Source organism: Acomys minous (genome assembly GCF_964271855.1).
Source record: "Acomys minous genome assembly, chromosome: 3".
NCBI lineage: Eukaryota > Metazoa > Chordata > Mammalia > Rodentia > Muridae > Acomys > Acomys minous.
Window position 1 is genome coordinate 56,657,169 of NC_140485.1, and position 25,288 is coordinate 56,682,456.

The following is a 25,288-nucleotide window of genomic DNA, read 5'->3' on the forward strand; positions in this document are numbered from 1 at the left end:
GCTTTTGTGCGGCTGAGTTTGTGCTGAGGCTCGGGCCCTTCCCGGGGCTTGCCGCACGGCCTTCTGGGGCTCGTAGTCCGCAGCGTGCATGACTCCCGGCGCGCCTCCCCGGCCTCCGCCAGGTTAGGAACGCCATGGCTGCGCCGCCGGCCTCCGTGGGCGCTGTCCCTTTGCCCCTACAACCCTCTGTGGCTCCAGACGTGCCTGGCCGTCCGGCCGAGCAGAATGAGACTGCATGCGAGGACCGGTAGGCGCGGGCCTGAATAAGGCAGGGGCCGCGCTCGTCTCGGGAGGGGTCTGAGCATGGCTTGCATCCCCTTGTACAGCCCGGGCGGCTCAGCGGCACCTCATCAGATGGGCAGTTTGGTCTCCACGGCCGCGTGGATCCTCTCCGGCGCCTTGGGGCCTCCTGAGCAAACCCCTGCCGGGGAGCTGGGAGAGGGAGGTGACAGCCACCTGGAGGGCCCCAGCGGGCGGAAGGCGGAACTGGCCAAAGCCCTAGGATTTGGAGGCGCGGAGAGTGGAAACCTGTTTGACCTGCGTGGCCTGGGTTTCTGTCCCTAGTGGGTGCACACTTGGCTCTGGGCTCTCAGCTGGGCGGTAGGCATGCTCGACTTTCTGAGTTATTCGAATTTGAGCTCAAAAGTCCCACCTGGCGGCTAGTGGTACTTGTGAATGTAGGATGAGATGGTGATCACCTGTCCTAGAGTTTGGGGGCCCTTGAGACTTTCCTGGTTCTCAGGTAAATGGAGAGGGGGTTGTGGGAGATGAAGGGTCCTTGTCTTCGCTCGGCTTTATGATCACTAGTAGCAACTCCAGGCCATGGCGCCAGGGGGCGGTAACAACGCTTGGAACTGCATGTGGCACCTTTTCCGGTCTGATTGCACCAGTTGAAGGCCGAATGTCTTCCGGCTCTGCAGGCCAGAGTGCACCGGCCAGGAAACGCTGAGCCCGCATGCCTTTGGGAAGGCAGGTGCTAGCAGTGTCTCTGCTGGTCCACACGCTCCAGGCCTTGTCTGGGAGCCTGAAAGGCTTGGTTGGGTTTAACAAGCCTGAGTTTGATGCTTTCTAGTTCAGAAGGTCTCTCAGTTCAACCAGAAGCGTCTAAGAGGCCATGGCCACATAACCTCCAAGGGTTCCTGAGGAGACACCCTGAGAAGATGCCAACTGCCCTGGTGCCTCAGGCACTGACAGCAGTAGGGGAGCGAGTCGCTGGTAGACTTGAAGTCTAGCGGTTCTTTCTACTGCTTTCCCCAGCACCTGTCCGCACATCAGCCCTCCCACGAGACCTCAGCTGGCACAGGCAGCGGCTTTTGTATCGATAAGCAGAATGGAAATTGGGCTGAGACTGTAGAGAGTGAAGAAAAGCTAGGTGGTGCCCACCCACAGCCTTGGTATGGGGGGCAGGTGGCCCCGGAAGCCTTGATGCCTCTCTGAACCACCTCCAGCGTCTTGTAGGTCTTCCGTAGAAGCATAGAGATGCGGCTTGACTAGATCTAACCACAGCAGAGAGGCCTTGAGCCCTTTGGTGGTCCGAGGGATGCGCCTCCCCCTCTTCAGTCCCTGCTGTAGACATCTGATTCTGGTTTCCTTGAGCAGAGCAGCTTTAGCATTCATAAAGTTATCATATGTAGGTTCCTTATCAGTGAGGCGCCTGCTTAGGTCCTCCGTAACCTCTACTTCTCTGATAGGGATTTAGGCCCGTGGCAGCTCCCTGGCTAGTGACTGCTGCATTTGAGCGACAGTTGACAGATCTGTCACCTAGTGGGTAGCCAGTGGGAAATGAAGACCGACGACCAAGCAGTAGCTTCCAGCACCACGTACTTCAAAGGGAGAAACTTCAGGGATGGAAGGCAGGAAGTCTGGTGGCCTACATAAAGATGAAGTTCAAGATCAGGGTCTGATGTTTTGGGGCCACATCTAATGAATCAATGAGTGGGCCAGGTCTATTCTTTCAGCATTAACAAAGTTAGAATTAAGCCTTCCTTTTCTGAGACCAGCACAGTGTCAGCTTCCCACAGACCTATGGCCTGTTTTCTACCCACTGACCCTGATTTGCTGGGGCACTCAAGGGACATGTCAGGGTCCCCTTTATGTTCAGCCAGCCAAGCTAGTGAACAGATTCCCCAGTACCCCTTGACTCTGCACCCCTGCCCAGAGCAAGATTAGCCTCCCAGAGCAATCCTAGGGCATATCCAGCCAACCACCTGAGCGTGGAGTCAGAGGGACAGACTCTACAAACACATGCACATGCAAATACAGATGGCTCTTCCTGGTGGGGGTGTAGACACGCCCTTGAGTTACCCAGGTAGTGAGAGGAGCTGCCTGCAGAGTGGCTCCCTCTCAGGTGTGTGACGTCCACTTGGGCATGTCCTTCCCTGAGCCCTGCCAGGCTGTCATAGTCCTGGAGGCTGGCCAGGTAGGATGAGGGTGCAATCTGCCCACCCCACCCCCGGGGAAGAACCCACGGCCAGCAAAGCCCTTCCAATTAGATGTTGTCAGTAAAGGGATTTCAGCTGAGGCTGGGGCCAAATCCTCCCTTTCTCCCCATGCTGTGGGTAGGGAGGGGGCTGTGTCCTCTGCTGGCTGATGAGGCTGGAGCCTCTGAGGTGGGGGTGGGGCAGTTATTCTTGGATGTGCTAGGGTAGGGTTTCAGATTTGTTTATCCTTGTGGGAGGCACCTTGGGGCCCAGGGAGGGGGCACCCAGCTCAGCATGGACATTCAGATCACCTGGCCTGGAGGGGCCCTTAGATTTCATTGTCTTGCTGTGTATGCATTGGGAGGCACAAATGTGTTTCTTCCAGGAAATTTTGGGGAAAGGTACCAGTGGTCCTCAGCAAGCCCAGGCCAGTGCACATACCAGTTCATACTGAAGTACCCTTCACACCAACTGGCCAGCGGATTGTGCAGGCCAGTTCAGTACTATTAATATCTAGTGCATGAGCGCTGACTGGGTGATCCTCTTATGCATGTGGCCTGAGCCTCTGAGACTAGTGTTGAGTGTGTTTCCTTAGTGCAGTAAGGCTCCTGGGGCCTCCTCGCTGCTGTGCCCCACCCCTGTATATAGCAAGCTACTTGGGCCAGCTAGGGGTCCAACCCCACCTAGCTCTTCTGCTGTGCTGCCCATAGGAGTGACTCCATCCATGGAGGGCCAGTTCAGGTCGTTGGGGACAACTGTAGCTCTGAGAGGTAGTGACACCCTAACTGCTAGAACCTATACTACACACGCCTGAGACATCCCACTCTGAGCCCTCTGTGCCTACCTACGTCCTTGGCCATGAGCAGCCCCCCAGCTTACCCTGGCATCAGGATCTCAGGGTGCTGGGCTCTTGGAGCAGAAAGCAGGTGAGTTGATGCAGAGTCCTCGCTGATGAGAACCCCACTTCCCGACGACAGTGACCACTTCTGGCTTATGTGTGATACGTGTCCATGGATATCTGAAAACAAACAAGCTGGCAGCGGGTGCTCCTGGGAGCTGAACGGTGCTTGGGGCTGCAGATGTGGCTAGCTTGGGGCTGTGGGTTATGGTAGCATCTTGCATTCGCTACGGCTATGAATTCTGTTTGTACAGGTGAACTTCTGTCATTGTGGCCAGAAGCCCCTTTGTCTGTCTGTGGATGAAGGATGAAGTATGTTGTGTAACTTTCCCATCAAGGGGCACCTTTTGTGAGAAATGGGGTGATGCCTTATCTCTGGCTCTAGGAGACAGCTGTTAACTTTAGGGAGGGCAAGGGGGCTGGGCTTGGCGCAGACACGGCCTAATATTCCAGTCAGTGTGAGGCAGGTTTCTGGCAGAGTCGTCCTCCCTGACCTGCTTGCAACTGGGCACTCCCCTCACCAGCAGCACAAGCCTTGGAAGGATCTTCATCGAGGTGGCCAAGACCACTGATGGGGAACTGAAATCCCCCCCCAGGGAAGCTGATACTGTGAGAAATGAGGGGGACCAGGAAAATAGCCGCAGCCTATTGCGGCCTTCGTCCAGTTTCTGTCTGAGTGTGTCTTGGCTTTGTGTATACACTTGTGTTTACCACTGGTGGCCAGGGCACAGCTACAGGCAGTGCTGGAAGTGCTATCAAGTTGTACTGCCCTTTTGCAAGTCAGATGTTTTGCACTGGGGTAGTTACCTCCCAGAAGCCTAGCGCACTTCCTTGGGGAAGGTAGCGGAGGCCCAGTGGGGAGGTGACCTGAATTTGTTTTGTTTGTTTGTTTGTTTACTGCAGCCCCCTAGAGCTACCCTGTATATTGTGGTCAGGTTGTCTCTAGGGATCAGTGCAAAACCCAGTCTGGATCCCTAGAGAGTCTCTGCTTCTCCCACTGTCTGGGGGCCCTGAGCTCTTGCCTGCTGGGAAGGGCAGCCCAGTGGATAGGCTTGCTTCACAGATCCATTTGTTTACTGCAGATGGATTAGTATGCTCAGGCGAACAAACACCTTCCCTCTGTCCAGAGACCTGGGGGACCTCGTTGTTTGTATTTACAGACAACTGAGCCGTTAAGGCAGGCTTGAGTTGGGATGCCTGCGATATCCTTGCAGGCAGCCTATCATTCCTTGTCCTGTGTCCCTCACATGCCGTCTGTCCCTAAGGCCCCTGACTGGCAGACTCGGGTCTCAGTACTCACTCAGCCTGTTTATGCCTGGCTCCGTGCTCTCAGCTCTTGCACTGGTCTCCAGAGCAGCGATGGTGAGGCTGCACTTAACAGACTGGTTAACTGCTCCCTAAGCTCGTCCTCTGAGCTCTCCAAGGATGGGTGGGTGTCATGGAAACAAGCAGGCTCACTCCCTGTCTTTGTCCCTACGGATGAACTCAGCGTGTTTTCTTGATTGGACACTGATGGCTTCTTTTCATGTTACTCCCTTGTGTCTATCTATGCTGTCCCGCACCCTTCAGAGCCACCAGTGTGACCAGTTACGTGTACCATGTTAGGCATCCTTCCCACTACCTGCCCCCCACTCATGTGCACAGCCACAGTCTTTCTGGTTCTAGGAAGGATTATCATTGTTCCCAAACTGGGCCATCTTAGAGGGAGAAAGTTTGCCTTCAGTCACATCCTGGTACATCAGCCCTGGAAACTACCATACTGAGAGCTATGACACAGCAGCAACAACAGCAGCCAGACCCAGCTTCCATTGGGATAAGAGAGCTCATACTTGTAAAACATGCAAATGTGACAGAAGTGGTCTTCAGGGAAATCCTGATTATTATACCAGCATATTTGTTTTCAGATTTTCTGAATACATACCTTTCTCACAGACAATGACATGAATGTGCATTTGGGTGAACATCTTTTGGGGGGTATAGTGGAGATCAGGCCCTTGTGTTAAATAGGCACCACACAACACACATCGTATAAGATTTACTGTAGAAGCATAGGGAGGGAATCACAGGGTGGGGTGGAGGGCGCCGCAGGGAGACAGAGTAAGAGACAGAGCAGAGCGAAGGATGCCAGGCTTTGTCCTTTTTATCCCGGGCCCCTGGTAGCGGTGTCAGGTGATGATGTCAGAGGTTGCTAAGCAACCTGGAGAAAATTACATTTTGGTGTGCATTTGAAACTCTTGGGAGAGCAAGCAGAGACAGAAGTTTTGGAGCAAAGAAAAGTTTTAACACGGAGAACTTCCATTTTCCCAATTGTGGCAATAAAGAAAAAGTTCTGTTTTTGGAGCTGGGCGTGGTGGCCCGCACCTTTAATCCCAGCACTCAGAAGGTAGAGGCAGGTGGATCTCTGTGAGTTTGAGGCCAGCCTGGTCTACAAAGAGTCAAGGACAGCCAAGGCTACACAGAGAAACTCTGCCTCGCATCCCCCCCCCCCCCGCCACCTCCCCCACCCAAAGTTCTGTTTTGGATCTTTGGATCTGTCATTTAAGGGAAATGAAGGCCAAGTTTGCTTGCAGAGGCATGTAGGCTTAGCAGCCCTAAATGCAGGTGTAGGGACTTGAACTTCTCCAGAAGGCATCCCAGAGGGGAGCCTGGAGGGTCGGTGAATAGACTATTCCCATGGAGAGAGTAGGAGTCAGTGAGCTGTTGGGGTGTCCCCCGGAGCAAGGTTTGACTGGACGAGACTGGCGCAGTCTGTTCCAGCAGCTCCTCAGTGCTGGTCAGAGACCAAGGGCGTGGCCGGAGAGCGGACACGGTTACCTAGCGCTAGGGTTTCAAACATGAACGAGGGGGAGGGAGATGGAACTGTGCTGGCAGAGGGAGATCTCACCCAAGGGAGAAGGTTCTAGATGAAGGGTTTGGATGTAGCTCGGCAAGAACGGCAGGAAGCATTTACATCAATCAGAAGGGAAGACTCAGCAATCAGCCGGTGTTGGGTGCAAGAGTGTAGCAGTAGGGTATTTAGGGGAGTCCCAAAACCAGGGAAAGGGGTGGAATCCCACCCTCAGAGATAGACGATAGATGGGAAACTTAGGCTGTTGATTGGCAGTCCTTATCTGGATTCCATTTGACCAGAGAGGTGGATTTCCTGTAGCTTATAAGAATCATTTTAGGAGCTGGGCCTGGTAGTGGATCGCTGTGAGTTCGTGGCCAGCCTGGTCTACAAATTGAGTCTAGGACAGCCAAGGCTACACAGAGAAACCCTGTCTTGAAAAAAAAAAAAAAGATCTTTTTAGGTTTAAAAAAGGACATAAATTTTAGACATGTTAGCATCACTATTGTTTGTAATTTGCAGTGAAACACACATTGTAGAAAAAGGCAGTAGACATAGACCTTTGTGTTACAGAATAGCAGAGGGTAGAAAAGTTTTGAGCTAAAAGCATTAATAATCTTTGAGGTAAACTTAGGAAAGGCGGAAGCCTATGGACCTGTCACCTGTGAAATGGTAGCATGGGGGGGGGGACAGGGGGGGACAGGGGGGACAGGGCCCTCCTGTAGAGCAGAAGGGCAACAGCTCACTTGAACTTGATGTTCAGCATCAGTGCACATCATGGAAGAGGGATTTCTTCCCTCCGTCCAGAAGACTGGGTGTATGTGTGTCAAGCACAAGGAGAAACATTTAAAAGACGGAGCAAGGAAATTCAAAATCTTGAGCTTGGAACTGTGAGAGACCTTCATAACTTACCTTTATCAACCTTAAAACACCTTCTTTGGCCCTCAAGTACTTTTTTAGATGCTTCCCCCCCCCCTTTTTTTGTTTTGTTTTTTGTTTTTTGAGACAGGGTTTCTCTGTGTAGCCGTGGCTGTCCTGGACTCACTTTGTAGACCAGGCTGGCCTTAAACTCACAGCGATCCACCTGCCTTTGCCTCCCGAGTAGAAGCTTTCCCTTTTAACTTAACCATCTGTATCCTTATCTATTTACCACGAGACACAGGTAAAATTGTTGTGAGCAGTCACTGTCCTTTAGCTAAAAGAATGGTAAAGGGCTGTATCCGAGACCTGCCTTTTAAGTCTGGTGACAAGGCAGACTGTATCTAGAGCTGACAGTGGCAGCTCCAGCAGTGAAGCTGAAGGCCTGGTCCCCTGCGTGTGGAGAGGCCTGAGAAAACACCTGAAGCCTGTTTATCTTTAACATGAGGTCTGTGAGTAAGGCAAATTTTTTGGGTTTTTTTGAGACAGGGTTTCTCTGTGTAGCCTTGGCTGTCCTAGACTATCTTTGTAGACCAGGATGGCCTTGAACTCACAGCCATCTGCCTGCCTCTGCCTCCTGAGTGCTGTGATTATAGGCATGCACCACCACGCCCAGCTCCTGTTTGCCTTTTTAAAAAAATGTTTTATTACTTTATTCATATTACGTCTCAATTGTTATCCCATCCCTTGTATCCTCCCATTCCTCCCTCCCATTTTCCCCTTATTCCCCTCCCCTATGACTGTGACTGAGGGGACCTCCTCCCCCTGTATATGCTCATAGGGTATCAAGTCTCTTCTTGGTAGCCTGCTATCCTTCCTCTGAGTGCCATCAGGCATCCCATCCAGGGGACGTGGTCAAATATGGGGCACTAGAGTTCGTGTGAAAGTCAGTCCCCACTCTCCACTCAACTGTGGAGAATGTCCTGTCCATTGGCTAGATCTGGGTAGGGGTTGGAAGTTTACTGCATGTATTGTCCTTGGCTGGTGCCATAGTTTGAGCACCCCTGGGCCCAGATCCACCTGTCATAATGTTCTTGTAGGTTTCTAGGACCCTCTGGATCCTTCTATTTCCCCATTCTCCCATGCTTCTCTCACCTAAAGTCCCAATAGGATGTCCTCCACTCTGTTCCACTCCACAGGTAAGTGAAGACCTGTTTGCCTTTTAAATAAGAAAGCTAGTATCTAGTAGTTTTAACTGGCTAATGAATTGACCAATGAACTAACCATGGCTGATTACTTTAGGTTAAGGAGCTAATTGCCTGTTCTCTGGCTATTAAGCTACCATTAGTTTAGGAGTCAATGTAATCAGAGACCTGAGAGGGATAAATTGTAACCTAAATGAATCTATGTGTCAATCAGAATGACAGAGATGACTTGTCAGTCCATAGTCCACTACCTACATAAACAGTTGTCCCAGGCTACTGTGGCACCATGGCACCATGGGCAGAGGCAGTCTGATCATCGGGCACAGAAGATCTGTGGTGCTTTTGTGTGTGTGTGTGTGTGTGTGTGTGTGTGTGTGTGTGTGTGTGTGTGTGTGTAAGAAAACCACGAATAGTATGACCTCACCTCGCTTTCAGCAACATGAGATAGTGACGCTCCAGTGTCCGGTTTGTCCAGAGTTCAGGCTGGGCCCTAGCAGAGGGTGAGATGCCACAATCCAGAGTTGAAGTCATTTGTCACTGTGCCCAAATATTCTTGGAGACCTTGAAAATCTCTGATTTTTATAATAAATTTACACATGCTAATTGCCATATTCATCGGATCTCTGACAAGTTTGAGGGTTAGTGTATATTTGAGGTAAGCAGCCATGTCTTTAGTTATCTGCTCTAAATTACACCTTACAAATATAAAGCAGAATGTTACCATCTTATTCTATGTTTGACCTTGAAAATATGCACTGGGATGAAAGGTGTGCACTACCACATCTGGCTTACCTTCCAACTTTTTTTTTTTTTTTGAGACAGGGTTTCTATGTGTAGACCAGGCTGGCCTCGAACTCACAGCAATCCTTCTGCCTCGGCCTCCCAAGTGCTGGGATTAAAGGCTTGCCACCACACCCAGCTGAGCGTGAGCCCAGATTTTTGTAACAGGCAAGAGAGGCATCTGGCTCCTCTGACCCCAGGATTTGGTGAGCACTGTAGCAGTCGGGTCCCAGCCCACCTGGAGGCAGTTGTGGGCCACAGCCACCCTGCTGCAGGGCTGCTGGCCTATCACTGGTGGAGGACGCTGACCACAGGCCTGGGCACCCCAGCCGGCCCTCGGGCTCCTGTCCAGCTAGTGCCCACTGCCAGAGTGGCAGGAGGCAGGGAGAGAGTGGGCCTGCGCTTGGGTTTGTTTGAGAGACTCCTGCAGACCCACTGTGGGAGGGGAGGGGCAAGCGAGGGAGAAAGCCAGAACCACGCAAGTGAATTTTTAAGTATAACTTAAAATTTACCGCAGCAGTGGCGAAAATTGCGGTCTGACATCAGGGATCGTGCTCTGTTGCCCCCAGAGCTGACGCTCAAGGCAAATGTGTTCCAAAGCAGCCATCGCTGCCATGAGCTTGGCAGGACAGTGGTGGCAACTGCAGCTTAAAGCCAGGTTTTGGGGTAAGAGGCATAGCAAAGTAAAGCTTTTTATGTTCCCCGAGTCATTTCAGCAGTATGATGAGACCGTTTGGGAACTATCTGTCTCCAAAAAGCTTGGAGGTCTGACTTGCACGGGTGAAGAGAGAAATGCATCCCAGAGGGCTCCGGGGACTAGAAACCAGCCGGCACAAGCTGGTCAGATCTGTCATCACACGCGCTTGCCAGCATCCAGGGCAGAGGCCCTAGAGGCACGATTTCACCGGGTCCCAGGTTTCTGGCGTGCCCTTAGGAGAAGAAAGTTTCACCCAGGCATGGTGTCTGCATTAAAGTCAGTGAAAATGGCTAGAAAGAAAAGAGACCTACCAATCCGTCGGGTTGCTGTTGGGTAGAGCAGCGGTCTGTGATCGATCCGTGTGAAACAGAAGGCGAGTTTGTTGTTGCAGGCAGTGTGCGGGGTAGGATTTCCACGTGCCTAGGTGGTACTGGAAGAGCACTTGTCATATGAGCCACCGATGCTGCATACACATCACACAACATACATGGTATTAAGATTTATTGTAGAAGCCTGGCAGGGGGCATCCCAGGGGGACAGGGAGAGCAAGAGAGCCATGGACGGCAGCTTTGTCCTTTTTATCCTGGGCCCCTGGTGGCAGAAGCAGGTGATGACGTCAGAGCCTGCCAAGCAACCTGGAGGCAGGCTTGTGAAGCTGCTTATATGCTAAAACCTAGACTTGATTACTAAGCTGTGTTCTCAGCCGCTAAGTGAGCATCCTTCAGGTGGCTTTTATGTAAGTGAAACATAGTCCATTATAATGTACTTTTCTCACCCAAGCGTGTTCCTGTCTGGGCCTGCCAGTCTACGACATTCACCTCAGGCTTACCTGGTACCCCATGCAGTGCTCTAGACTACACCCTCCACTGTAGGAGGAGGCATCCCACACGGAGCTAGCCTGGCATATCATTTCTTTTTTTCTTTCTTTCTTTTTTGTTTTTCCTGTCCTTTTTTTTTTTTAAAAGATTTATTTATTACATATACAGTGCTCTGCCTGCATGTATACTTGCACACCAGAAGAGGGCACCAGATCTCACAATAGATGGTTATGAGCCACCATGTGGGTGCTGGGAATTGAACTCAGGACCTCTGGAAGAGCAGATGGTGCTCTTAACCGCGGAGCCATCTCTCCAGCCCTTTTGTTTGTTTGTTTGTTTTTCGAAACAGGGTTTCTCTATGTAACCTTGACTGTCATGGACTCACTTTGTAAACCAGGCTGGCCTCGAACTCACAGTGATCCGCCTGCTTCTGCCTCCCCAGTGCTGGGATTAAAGGCTTGTACCACCACTGCCCGGCTTTCCACCTGCCATTTCTATAGGCAGCCCTCCTACCCACCAGACACTCTGACCTGAGAGCTTTTTGAGTAGCTTGAAAGCTGAGACTGGGATCATGTGACCTATCCAAGCTTCCTTTAGTCAGTGCCCAGAAAGTGCGGCTCATTCCCTTAGCTCGTTTGCATCAGGCTGTACCTCAGACAAAGGGCAGGTAATAGAAAGGCTGTCAGCACGCTGAACCTCTGTAGAAGGTTCTCAGCTGTGAAGGCCATGGCCAGAAATGGCTCCCTTTTAGGTAGGGGTGTAGCCCAACTGCAACACTGGAGGCTTCTGAGTGCCAGCCTAGCAGAAGTGATAGGCTACAGGTGTGCACAGGTACAGACTGATCTGGGTTAAGTTTCCCTCTTGCAGCCTTTGTTAGTCCTGGGTCATGATCTCAAACCACCGTCACATGCACACATCAGCCAAGACAGGTGGCATTTATAGTCTGCTGAAGGTGTCTGTCATGGAAACACAGGAGTCACATTGGGAAGTGCTTCATAGGCCTTCTAGCCTTCTTTCTTTCTTTCTTTCTTTCTTTCTTTCTTTTTTTTTTTTTTTTTTGGTTTTTCGAGACAGGGTTTCTCTGTGTAGCCTTGGCTGTCCTGGACTCACTTTGTAGACCAGGCTGGCCTCGAACTCACAGAGATCCGCCTGCCTCTGTCTCCCGAGTCTAGCCTTCTTTCTTTCTTTCTTTTTTGTGGGTTTTTGAGACAGGGTTTCTCTGTGTAGCCTTGGCTGTCCTGCACTCACTTTGTAGACCAGGCTGGCCTTGAACTCACCTGCCTCTGCCTCCCAAGTGCTGGGATTAAAGGCCTGTACCACCACGCCCGGCCTGTTTGTTTTTTCAAGACAGAGTTTCTCTCTGTAGTCCTGGCTATCCTTGACTCACTTTATAGACCAGGCTGGCCTTGAACTCACATTGATCTGCCTGCCTCTGCCTCCCTGAGTGCTCGGATTAAAGGCATGCGCCATGCACCACCACAACCAGCCCTTCAGGAGTCCCCCCAGAACATATGTATCTTGTGATTGGCACTTTCACCTCCTGGGGTAACCACCCTGCAGGGGACCGCTAAAGAGTGTGCTATGTTGGCAAGAGGGGCACAGTCCTAAGTGGGATCTTCTTTATCCTTAAGTATTCATCCCTGGGAATGAGTTCCTGTCCACCACAGTCCACACAGGGGAGGGTTGTGGCTCTGAATATGTGCATATCCTCCTATGTCCCCTTGCCACTAATTGCTGTCCCCTGTCCTTGCTGTGTGAACAGTCTGAGCTCTTATGCCCCGATTAACCCCATGGAGCAGCTAGAGGCAGGTTTCTGGGGCACACCCTCCCCAGTGGAGCCCACATTGTGCCTGTCCCACGCTGGCGTGACCAGGGAAGTTGACAGCTGTTGACTGAGGCTGAGCACATTCCTCTTTGCGGCAGCAACACAGGGTCCTTGGACAGACTTCTCCCACCAGTGGCTACTGGGCGGTCACCCCGGAAGCGCACCACCAGCCAGTGCAAATCAGAGCCCCCCCTGCTCCGCACAAGCAAGCGTACCATCTACACAGCCGGGCGGCCACCGTGGTACAATGAACACGGCACCCAGTCCAAGGAGGCCTTTGCCATTGGTGAGAGCAGCGTGGGAGGGAAGGCACCTTGGGGGGTTGGTCTGCATAGCCAGCCCGGCTTAACTAACTGCAAGATGCCCCTACCACTCCACAGGCTTGGGAGGCGGCAGTGCATCCGGGAAGACCACTGTGGCCAGGATGATCATCGAGGCACTCGATGTGCCCTGGGTGGTCCTTCTGTCCATGGACTCCTTCTATAAAGTAAGGCTCTGCCCGTCGATCCCAGAGCACCTCCTCCCTGTGACCCCTTAGCCCCCTACAAATATGGGCCTGTGGTTACTGGGCTTCATCATGCACCTCCTCCCCCTCCCCCCACCCCACCCCCGTCCCAGGTTCTGACACAGCAGCAGCAGGAACAGGCTGCCTGCAACAATTTCAACTTTGACCACCCTGACGCCTTCGACTTTGATCTCATCATTTCTACCCTCAAGAAACTAAAGCAGGGCAGGAGCGTACAAGTACCCATCTACGATTTCACCACTCACAGCCGGAAAAAGGACTGGGTAGGCCCATGGTGTTGGGGCTATGGAAGAGGCTGGAGGGGCCCGAGCTGGACATTAAACCCCTCTGGGTTCCTTTGCAGAAAACACTATATGGTGCCAATGTCATCATCTTTGAGGGTATCATGGCCTTTGCTGACAAGACACTGCTGGAGGTGAGAGCTTGCTGGGAGCGCCCACTAGGCCCGCATCCCTGCCCCACCCCCACAGCCTCCATGCTTTGTGCTGCCAGGGCAGACGGCTTCCTATCAAGTGCGTATCCTAGACATTGACAGGCGTGGATGTGGCTAAGTGACTACTGCAGTGGGGTGTGGCTTCTGGGCACAGTGGCACCCTCTCTTACCTGCTGGCAGCTGTGCTTCTATCTCCTCTGCCCTTGACATCCTCCCTTGCTAAGGAGCAAACAAAGACAGGAAGCTAGTGAGCTTGAGGGATTTTACTGCAAGGTCTCTAGGATATACTGATTGTGACCTCTGGCCCAGCCAAGAGGGCTCTTCCCATCCCCACATGGCACCTCCAACCCCCAGGTGGCCCCTTTGGGGACCATCTATGGTATGCTGACTGGAGGAGGCCATGCTCAGAGCTCACAAAGCCCTACCCCCTCACAGTGTTCCCGGGAGGTATAATGTCATATGTACATCACTTGCCTAGTACCATTCCTGCCCCATTTGTCAGGTGTCTCCATCTGTGCCTCTGACAAGTAGTACCCCACACCCACACACGCATCCCAGTGCACACTTCCTATGAATGCACTCTACATGCACTAGTGGTCAGGCCAATGGGCGACCTGTGGGGAGCTGGCCACAATGACCATAGGCCCTGAGCTGATTGTGTTGCCACCCTGGCCATATGGGTCCTGGCTTCTCTCTGATGGTGCCATTGGCACCTCCCTCAGCACTGTGCATCAGCTTCTTGTCCCCATATCCAGCTCCTGGACATGAAGATCTTCGTAGACACAGACTCTGATATCCGACTGGTCCGACGGTTACGCAGGGACATCAGTGAGCGAGGCCGGGACATCGAAGGCGTCATTAAGCAGTACAACAAGTTCGTCAAGCCTGCTTTTGATCAGTACATCCAGCCTACGATGCGCCTGGCAGATATCGTGGTGCCCAGAGGTGAGCCGCCGGGCTTTGTCTTCCTGCCAGCGGGGCAGAAGGGACACTGGGCTTCTTCTGAGTTCTCATCCTCTCTTTCTCCTGCTCCAGGGAGTGGGAACACAGTAGCCATTGATCTGATTGTGCAGCATGTTCACAGCCAGTTGGAAGAGGTTAGTCAGCCAGATAGCACCCAAAGTCCCTGCCTGTTGGTCCCCCACAGAAGCCTGCTTACCCCACTCCTGTACGCTCTGTCCCCTGTAGGTACTGGCTCTCAAGTGTCCTGAGCCTCCTCCCTAAGCATATTAATCTGGTCTAGCCCTCTGTGATAGGCAAGGGCATTTGACCATGCATGGAAGGGTACACTCCTGTCCCCACCACCACCACCCCCGCCAACCCTGTAGGAGTAACAGGGGTGATCCACTATCCACTGGCCCAGGATTGTGGGTTTCAGCACTGAGTCCCAGGTCTTCTCTTTATGAGTGGGTCAGTCTACAAGTGAATGCTCTCACACTGTAACCCTCGCATTAGGTGGTTTATGGCTGGGCCGTGGGGTCTGACTGCTGTCCTGCCTAGGCACTACAACCCAGAGCCACAGGTCCCAGGCCAGCTGGTCCCCATGTTAGAGGCCCTTAGAAGCTCACCTCCTCTTTCAGTTTGCAGTCCCTGAGCCATTTCCACATGGGGCTGTGGAGTGTCCATCACTGGGGGTTGGGGGTAGCCTGGCTGCTTGCCCTGGTCACTGATGCATCACCCATTCCCTTGTGTCTCCCCGTGTTGCTGCCGCAGCGTGAACTCAGCGTCAGGTAAGACTCCACAATGGTCTGCACAGATGGAGGCATTTCCAACATCTACATAGAGCTCCGGGTCAGCTGTCACCTAGCCAAGCAGGCAGGCAGTCCCTACCTACACAGGGGGGAGAGTGGCACAGCCTTGCTGCTGCCCACCCCCCTTTGCTGGCAGATAAGAACACTAAGGTACAGAGAAAATAAAGAATTTCCCCAGGGTTATGTATTACCTGTTCTGGCAGGTTGGTTGTAGAGGCTCCTAACCTGTACAGCCTATCTTGGGCTCCAGCCACAGGGAGCACAGCTGTCCCCCTGGGCCAACACGGCCATGCATGACCCAAGACAGGGACCATATTGGCATTTTCCTGCGCTAATAAGGCATGGGTCTTCCTCTAGGCTGCTTGATAGTGGCTCTCTTGTAAGGTGAGCCATTCCATGACTCTTCCTGAAGGGTAGGGAATGAGGGCTTGGCTCTGTCTTCTCCACCTTCCCTGGCCCTGCCCTGTGCTGGCTTAATCTTCAAGCTGCAGCGCTGCTTAGGCGGAAGTGATGCTGGCATTGCAGCAGGAGTCTGGGATAGGACTGGGCTGCATCAGCATCACTCTGCTGATCAAAGCCCAGGCAGGGGACTTAGGCAGCACCGGGGGCCTACCCTTCTCCCAGGGTTTCCTTAGAAGACCCAGTCAAGCAGCTGTGGGAGCCCCTATGATCCCACTGGTACCCCAGGAATTCTGAGCCAGTGTTGAAAATGCCTCCAGGGCCATCTTCACCATCCTGCTTCCTGTCCTTGCATGAATCTGTACTTGGCCTCTCCAAGACCAGGGTGCCACAGGGTTTCTCTGTGTAACAGCCCTGGCTGTCCTGGAGCTCTCTTTGTGGACCAGGCTGGCCTCGATTCTGAGACAAGTTTCCAGACACAGCCAGCCCCACTTTCATTTTTCTGGTCAGCCAAGGAAGTGGTGACTAGTGGCCCTCTTGGTCTCTTTCAACTCTAGGAAGTTAACTGGTGAGGAGGAAGGAGAAATGTCTGGGTGTGGGTGGTGCTCCGCCCGCAGGCACCAAGGCTGTTAGCGCCAAGACTGCTGCTAGCCTCCTGCCTCAAGTCTGTAGCCAGCTGGTAGCCACAGAGTCCCTTCCGTGGGGACTTGGCTGCTCTCCCCACTAAGTGTTGTTCTCTCTGTTCTTTTCCACTTTGTAAACCTGTTTCCTGCCTTGTTCCCTCCCTGAACACGCTCTTCACCTGGCGAGCAGAGGAAGCTGCGTTGGGATATGTGAGCAGAGCAAGCTCTGGTTGTGCTGCACTGTGTGCTGCCCCGCACCCTGCACTGCTCCTGCGCCCTGTGCTTCCCTGGCCCCGCCCTTCCGCCATCACTGTTCCTCCCTTGACCCCCTCCTTCTGCCTCTCACAAGCCCTTGCCCCTTCCCTCTCCTGGCTTCCGTCTTTGGTGGGGGCAGCCTTCCTTCGGCACTGAGCCCTCCCTGCGTTGCCCTCCCTCCTGAGAGGGAGTGCACACTCTCCGGGGGTTGGCCTGATGGAGCTTGACCCTACTGTTGCTCCCAGGAGAAGTTAGGGACAAGCTGTCCGTTTGCAGGCTGAGACATGTTACCACAGGAAGCTCCCTTCCTCCCCAAGTCTGGTCTCTCCACTTTATCTGAGCCTAGGAGGGGACACCTCATGCCTCAGCTTCCCAGCAATGTCCTCCTCACGGAGGCTGGGTTCAGTGTTCAGAACTGAGCACTCTCGTTTTTCAGGGATACTTCAGGTGATAAGGCATCATCTTTTATGGGTTAGCCATAGTCAGCAGACAGCTCCCACCCTGCATATGCCTCTGCCCCCACAGTGATGCTCAGATGTCCTCTGGGACAGAGAGAGACTTTTGGATAAGATAATGTCAATCAATTTGTATCCCTAGGGCCGCGTTGGCCTCTGCTCATCAGTGCCATCCCCTTCCTCAGACACTGAGTGTCCTCAAGAGTACACCCCAGGTACGAGGCATGCACACCATCATCAGGTAAGGGCCCGCCTATGGATTGCTAGCCCCAACCCTGCTACACTCCATCCCCATGCTCTGGCCTCTCCTTTTCTAAGCTTGCTTGTCCCTCCGTCAGGGACAAGGAGACTAGCCGGGATGAATTCATTTTCTACTCCAAAAGATTGATGCGGCTGCTTATTGAACACGCACTGTCCTTCCTACCCTTCCAGGTGTGAGGTTGTGGGGGAAGGAGGTGGGGGGGGTGTGGCCCACCCTTGCATGTGTGGGCTCATGACGGGGGAGGCTAGGCTGTGGTTGTTCACAGATGCCCCCACTCACTCTGCAGGACTGCACTGTCCAGACCCCGCAGGGGCAGGACTACTTGGGCAAGTGCTACGCTGGAAAGCAGGTGGGCCCGGCTGGGAGTGAAGAGGCAGTCCCTGCTGGGGGACGAGGCTATGGGTTGGAGGCATCCAGCTTGCGGCTTACCCAGCCCCCCTTCCCTGCTAGATCACCGGAGTGTCCATTCTACGTGCAGGAGAAACCATGGAGCCTGCGCTGCGTGCCGTGTGCAAGGATGTGCGCATAGGCACTATCCTCATCCAGACCAACCAGCTCACAGGGGAGCCTGAGGTGTCCAGCCAGGGAGGGCTCGGGGGTTCACAATAGTGACCAACCCAGGGGAAGGGTGGGGAGGGCAGAACCAGAGCCTTACTCTGACCTACTATCAACTATAGCTCCATTACCTGAGACTTCCCAAGGATATTAGTGATGACCACGTGATCCTGATGGACTGCACAGTATCTACAGGTGCTGCAGCCATGATGGCTGTACGTGTCCTCTTGGTAAGTAGACCTGGGCAGGGGGAGGTGCTGCAGGCAGATTCCCTTGGTGTTGGGACTGATCCTGCCCCCATGTTGCACAGGACCATGATGTGCCTGAGGACAAGATCTTCTTGCTGTCCTTGCTTATGGCAGAGATGGGTGTGCACTCTGTGGCTTACGCATTCCCGCGTGTGAGAATCATCACCACAGCTGTGGACAAGCGTGTCAATGACCTTTTCCGTATTATTCCAGGCATTGGTGAGGCTGTTGTGGCCCAGGGGGCATGGTTGATTACCCAGGGGGACCCAGTCACACAAGGCCTTTTCTTTTCCTAGGGAATTTTGGTGATCGATACTTTGGGACAGATGCAGTCCCTGATGGCAGCGATGAGGAGGAGGCAGCCGCCTCTATGGGTTAGTTCCCTGTCTGAGCTATTCTTACTTCTACTCAACCCCCAGTCTCCTGGTCTGGAATTGCAGAGACAACAACACATTAACTTATTGGAACTTAAAAACGTTACCAATAATATTGTTTACACATTTTATAAAATAAATAAAGCTTTAGAAAATATTCTAGATGAGCTCAGCTGAGGCAATGCCCCAAGGTATATGAGAATGAGGTAAAAGATCTGTCTCTCTCCAGCAGGACAAAGCAGTCTCAGCCCTGCATTCTCTATTTTCCTTACAGTTGAAGCTTCGTCATTGCCTGATGGCGATAAGGGAAGAAGTAGGACCCACTGATGAACCACACAGCTCAGCGCTCAGCTGACCTGGATCAAGAGACAGATACCCAGGGTTCTGAGTGTTATGGGAGGCAGCCTCTGTGACCACTTCTTTCAGACACATTTGCACTACCAAGGGACCCATCAGAAGTTGGTGTGTGGCAGCTGTGGCGAGGACTGAGCAGCTCCAAGATGGCCACAGCCTGAGGTTCTCAGAACCAAAGTCTCATTCGTGTCCAGCTACGCCTGCTGCTAGTGGACTCTAGAAGTTAAGCCAGGCTTCTCTGGCAACTGCCAGGCACCTGCCTTCTGCCATGTTGATTCTGTCCCAATGAGGTGACCAACATATGGACAGCTACTGGATATGAGCTGTGGGTCTCAGAGCCTTTTCAAGCCTGGTGTGGGCCTTTTTCCTGCTGGTCATGAGACCTAGAAAGGAAGCTGTTGGGTGGAAGGCAGCCCACAACAGTGGGGAGATGAGTGGTTTGTTGCTGTTAATTTTAAAGGTAGGGTCTAATAAATGTTTAGACCCTGTAATTGTTATTATGGCCTGTAATTGTTATTATGGCAGTACTTTCTAACCTGCTAGCAATCAATGAAAACAGAGACACCTGTTAACATTTAAGCCTAAGCCTTTACCTGGGGTAGGGCAGACATTACCTCCTAAAGCTATCCTCCAATAACTCCTTCTCTCTATCCCATTCCATCTGCTTCTAATAATTTCTATTTGGGCCACCTCCCATCCATAATCCCCAAATACTTGCTAATGTTCTACCTCTCTTTCCATGTGGAACTCGGAGTCTCTTCTCTGGGCCACGTGGCTCTATTCCTACTCCATGGTGATTCTTCTTCCTCTCTCTCAGTCTGTCCTGGAATTCACTCTATACGCCAGGCTGCCCTCAAGCTCAGAGAGATCCACTGGCCTCTGCCTCCCGAGTGCTGGGATAAAGATGTGTGCGACCACAGACCAGACTGTTTTGATACAAGGTCTCACTGCATAGACCAGCCTGGCTCAAACTCAGAGACCTGAGTGTCTCCACTTCCTAACTGCTAGAATTAAAGGTATGCACAAACAGACCTGTCTTAAGGGCCACCTGTTATTAAATCATATCATGTTTCATGGCAGAAAATGAAATTAATGAATCTGGGCAGAATTGCAAACTGTCGAAAGCTGAATGGAAGTTAGACTGCAGGTGATTTAGTACAGCATAGTACTATCTATGAAAACACTTGTAATCCGATGATACACTGCACATATGGAGCCAACACTAGCGAACATCAAAGGGAACAAGTGACTAGATACACTAGGGCTACCTTAGGGAGAGACTAGGCTGGGAAAAATACAAACCGGTCTTCAACATGCCATTTTCTTCCTTTATGGGAATCTGAACCAAATTGCGTAGTCTTAGGTCTGAGGGGAAGTTCTAAGGTGTTTGCTATTCTTAGTACTTTTAGGCTGCTTTCTACCCCCAAATATTTATTTTTATTTATTTATTTTTTTTGGTTTTTCGAGACAGGGTCTCTCTGTGGAGCCTTGGCCATCCTGGACTCACTTTGTAGACCAGGCTGGCCTCGAACTCACAGTGATCCGCCTGCCTCTGCCTCCCGAGTGCTGGGATTAAAGGCGTGCGCCACCACCGCCCGGCTCAAATATGTTTTTTCAAATCCTCGAATCTTATTTTCATTGTTTTAAAATCATGTGTATATGTTATCTACATGCAGGTGTCTGCAGAGGCCAGAGGTGTTGGATCCCCAGGAGCTGGAATTACAGTTGTGAGCTGCCTGATATGGGTGCTGCAAACAGAAATCAATCCAGTCTTCTGGAAGAGCACCAAGTGCCCCTAACCACTGAGCTATCTCTCTGGGGTGCATGTGTGCCTGCACATGGTATACACATATATGCAAGCAGAACAGTCGTTACAATGCTGGAAAGATGGCTCAGCGGTTAAGAGCACCGTCTGCTCTTTCAGAGGTTCTGAGTTTAATTCCCAGCACCTACATGGCGTTTCACAGCTATCTATATAATGGGATCTGATGCCCTCTTCTGGCATGCAGACATACATGTAGATAGAGCACTCATATACATTAAATAAATACATCTTTGGGGGGGAACCCATATATAACACATACAAATAAAAAGACAAGTCAGGCAGTGGTGGTGTACACCTTTAATCCCAGTGCAGAGGCGGGCAGGTTTCTAAGTTTGAGGCCAGCAAACAGTCAGGGCTATGCAGAGAAACCCTGTCTCGAACCAACAACCAAACCAGGGTGATCAGTATTCAGGAGGAAGAGGCAAGCATAGTGAGTTCCAGGACTACAGAATGAGGCAGGTTCTTAAGAAAAAGGAAGGAAGGAAGGAAGGAAGGAAGGAAGGAAGGAAGGAGGAAGGAAGGAAGGAAGGAAGGAAGGAAAAGAAAAAGATTGACCAAGGGCACAAAAGATCCCGCCTATCAGTGCAGATCAGACAGAAGGGACTTCATGGTCAAGGTGCCTTCTTTCATTCTAATAGAACCATTTGGGGGCTGGAGAGGTGGCTCAGTGGTTAAGACCACTGACTGCTCTTCCAAAGGTCCCGAGTTCAATTTCCAGCAACCACATGGTGGCTCACAACTATCTATAATGAGATGCCCTCTTCTGGTGTACGTGCAGACAGAATGGTGGTGGGGTGCTGCTGCTGCTGGTGGTGGTGGTGGTGGTGGTGGTTGGGGTGGTGGGGTGGTGCTGGTGGTAGTGTTTGGGCCTCAGCCTCAGGCTGGTGCTGCTGTAACAAGGCACCCCATTCCAGCCCTAAGGTCTCCAAAAATGGCACCCCAGGAACACGTGGATTTTGCAGTAGCCCAGCCATCAAACAAAAGGACATGAGAATTTGAACTGTACCCCAGGCCACACCTGCTCACTCTGCCATCAAGTGTGCATGCATGAGTGTATACAGAGCAACTCACAAATATCCCAGGGACCATGACATCTGGAGGGCCAGATGGTTGAAACACAGCAGGATGGATTCTTTAAAACAAACAAACAAAAAGGCTGGAGCACAGGTAACTGGGTCAGTGCCAGCTAGGGGGCTAGTCTGACACCAGCCATTACACATCTAGGAATATCACACAGAGAAAGCAGAGATGGAGCTACCCGGTTGGGACCAGAGGGTCTAGGCCTGCATAAAAGTTGAGATATTTAGATGCTCTCCTCACTCCTTGTTCCTCTTAAGATGCTAATTCAGGAAGGGACCTGGTGTGAGGCCAAGGTCTCACTCTCACATATGCCACAATCAGTTCATGTAGCCAACATCTGCTGCCTCAGATCTTATTTGTACTGGAAATAGGGCCTGCCGCGTTACTCATTACACAGGTGTGAGCAAGAATGTATGGAGAGCAGCGGGGAAGCTCCTAGAAGCTACAAGTAGGAGCCAGTGATGTATCAAGCCAGGTAGACGAAGGAGCAACAGAACTAACAGTCACAGTCCACTGGTCTGGTCTGGCCTCTGAGGCTAGAGAGCACGGGTATAGACAGTATTAACTGCTCTGTAAGAAGCAAAGGCTGATCAACTAACAATTATTAACTTGTATTACTAACTTCAACAGCCTGAAATAACACTTTCAAAGTATTGGAAGTAAACCTGTGTACAATACCTCATATTAGAGTAGAAAATATATGTGTGAAGAATAACCTTAAATTTGAATTCTATACCAATATATCAAGATGAAACTTAATTTGCATCAATATACAAAATTCTATACCAAAGAGTTAAAAATAACCTTATTTTTGAGTAACAATTAAGACCTTAAGTTGAGTAGATTCAATAATCTACTTTTTGTCCTATTATCCTTGTATATTTCTACATTCCCCCTTCTTTTCGACGCCTATCTCCATACCTATGAAAGAAAAAGAGATATCCCTGAGTCCTACCTCATTTTTTTTTCTCTGAGTAAAACCGATAATAGTCGGGCGTGGTGGCGCATGCCTTTAATTCCCAGCACTCGGGAGGCAGAGGCAGGTGGATCACTGTGAGTTCGAGGCCAGCCTGGTTTACAATGCGAGTCCAGGATACAGAGAGACCCTGTCTCGAAAAACAAAACAAACAAAGACCAATAATAATTTATAACCAACTCCCAATGAAAATAAACATCTAAGCCAGGCACGGTGGTGCACACCTTTAATCCCAGCACTCGGGAGGCAGAGGCAGGCGGATTGCTCTGAGTTCGAGGCCAGTCTGGTCTACAAAGTGAGTCCAGGACAGCCAAGGCTACACAGAGAAACCCCATCTCAACAAAACAAAATCTATAGCCCAGGAGAACCAAAAACCTACCCAACACACCTGCCCCCCTTAGGGGAAATAGGGCGTCATTCTCTAAATCATCGTCATGTCAATTACTAGTCTACTTCTATCTGTGATATATATCTATATCTGTATCAATCTATCTATAGATATAAAGAATATACATCCTAGGTTTAAAAGATACGATTCTATAGATAGGTTAAGGTAAAATAGTTAGATAAGGTCTTCAAAAACCTCAGAGACCAACAGACTATGGCATTTAAAGATGTTTTTATTATTTTAAAAATTCTTTGAGAAGGAGACAGGTTAAGTCCTGGCAACACCCAGCCTATCTCAAGGACGATGAGCATCAATGACCCTACTTATGGAGATGGCTTCAAATGTGGCAAACCAGCCACTGGGCAAAATGTTTTGGCCACAGAATTCTGCCTAAAAGTAGGCAAGCATGGATGCAGGCAGTCGACGGCTGAACTCTGCCAAGACAGGGTAAGCAAGTCCTCAGTAGTTCCTGCCTCATAAATATATCTGTCATATACACTGGGCCAGAAGGCTGAAGATGCTCCAACATTATAGTTTTGGGTGACTGTTCAGGCAGCAAAATGTCTTTTTTTTTTTTTTTTTTCATTTTGGAAGCTGCTAACCTACACTTCCTTTTTACTCAGGTAATTAACTTTATTCCTTCTCAAGTCTTTGATGGAGTTGAAGAGAGTTTAGTTTACAGTTAAGCTTAGTTGTTTAGGGTTAAGATGTTTTTAGGTCTAGATAGATGTTTTAAGTTGATAGAGATAAGATATGGTAGATACTGATTTACATTGAGAATTTTAAATTCACCAAGATAGGAAAGATGTATTCTTCAAGGTTGCCAAATACAAATAGCCAAAACACTATGGATGTAACATTTATATAATTCCTGATTGTTTTGTGGTTCTTCTTGCTTACTGTATATATGTGTAATAATATAAAGGTATATGTAAAAAAAAAAAAAAGAAAGAAAGAAAAAATAGTATTAAAAAAAAAGTCGAGGGCTGTGAGGCAAGAACTCAACCACCAGGGGGCCAGACACACTGTGAGGATTCCAGGAACAGTACCCTGCCTACTCTTAGCTTTACAGACTTTTTAACAGGTCTGCCAGTGGTGCCCCTCCCCCAGGGTCTATGTAGCCTTGGCTGTTGGGAACTGCTTTGTAGACCAGGCTGGCCTAGATCTCACAGAAATCCACCTGTCTTAACAGGGATTAAAGGTACAAGGTACTGATGGGTTCTTTTCACCATTCTAGTCATGCCATTTAGAAATGAGGTACCAGAACCGAGTGGAGGGATGCTCACAACTGGACCAGGAAGGAGGAAATAAGGCTCAGCCCAAAGGCGGCCCCAGTAGGAGCCAACATCAGGTGCCATTTCAGAGCCAAATTCACAAACAGAATTTGGCAGGAAGTCACTAGTGAGACAGATAGCTATCTGGTATGCAGTGAAAACATTTATTTTACAACAACTATCTTTGTTTAGGTCAACATTTAGACAGATCACCATGCAGAACCACCACAGCTTTCAGCTTGGTCCTTGGAGGCACAGCAAAGTTAGTTAGGCTGGGCTGATAGCAGCGTTTACCCTGCTGTACAGATTTCAGCAGTGGGTCAAACTAGCACATGCACTTGTATTTGGCTCTTAAAAACTGTCTTTAAGTGAAAACTTCTTTCCCCAACTTAGCATGTGAGACGCTTTCCTAGAAACCATATCCGCTAGTAGCACAGCACAGGGCACTTGGCCAGCCCTTCCCCCTATGTGCACCTAGGTTACTGACTTTATCTGGTGCTCACTAAAAAGAGGATAGTTTCCAGCTGTGTCCTAGACCTCATTTACCTGAGGGTCGGTGAGCCTAGTGTGATCCTCAGAGATCTACTGGGTATGGTCACCCTTGTGTCCACATACACAGCTGAAGCCAAACTGTTGGCCAGGGCCTATGCAGTGCATTCAGGTCCACGTTCCTGTGTACATGGGTTTCCTTTTGTTTTGCCAGGAGACCCGACGCCTGCCCGACACGCCAAGAAACCACAGGCTGTTTTGGACTTGACTTTTATTGTACTTGTTGCTTTGCCACCGAACAGCAGCATGACAGGCCTGCTGTGTGATATATACATATACACATATGTACACACACCAACACACACCACAGCCCACACTCACAGTATGTGACAACACACACCGTGCTTGTGACGACAGTAAAGATGTAGCTTTTGCCATTTCCATAGAAGGCTAACTCAACCAAAATAAAAGTAACAGGCCAGTGCTGGGACACACGGGTTCACAGCTCACAACACTGGAGAAAGAATGACATCAGTCATGTTTTTACACGGTTCACAGCAGTCCCTCAATGATGGTGCACTGAGAGGCAGAGGAGGCTGGTCATGGCCCACCAGTTCTCTGTACCACAGCAGCTGCACCCTCCAGGGACAGCTTGAGTGATTATGTCCCCATCCCCGGAGACCACCAGTGGCA

The 25,288-nt window shown here is 50.8% G+C and overlaps 1 protein-coding gene across 1 annotated transcript; it reads left to right on the forward strand.

The window, feature by feature from the left end:
- Nucleotide 1: 1 nt before the first annotated feature.
- On the forward strand, nucleotides 2-24,933 carry UCKL1 (uridine-cytidine kinase 1 like 1). Its single transcript, XM_084774847.1, has 17 exons — nucleotides 2-247; nucleotides 12,427-12,614; nucleotides 12,709-12,815; nucleotides 12,947-13,117; nucleotides 13,198-13,269; nucleotides 14,043-14,232; nucleotides 14,323-14,384; nucleotides 15,001-15,017; nucleotides 16,913-17,011; nucleotides 17,109-17,202; nucleotides 17,319-17,381; nucleotides 17,483-17,605; nucleotides 17,710-17,817; nucleotides 17,898-18,054; nucleotides 18,132-18,209; nucleotides 18,484-19,579; nucleotides 24,810-24,933. Exons 1-16 carry the CDS (start codon nucleotides 135-137, stop codon nucleotides 18,534-18,536), a joined length of 1,695 nt encoding a protein of 564 aa, XP_084630973.1. The 5' UTR covers nucleotides 2-134; the 3' UTR covers nucleotides 18,537-19,579; nucleotides 24,810-24,933.
- The last annotated feature ends 355 nt before the right edge of the window (nucleotides 24,934-25,288 follow it).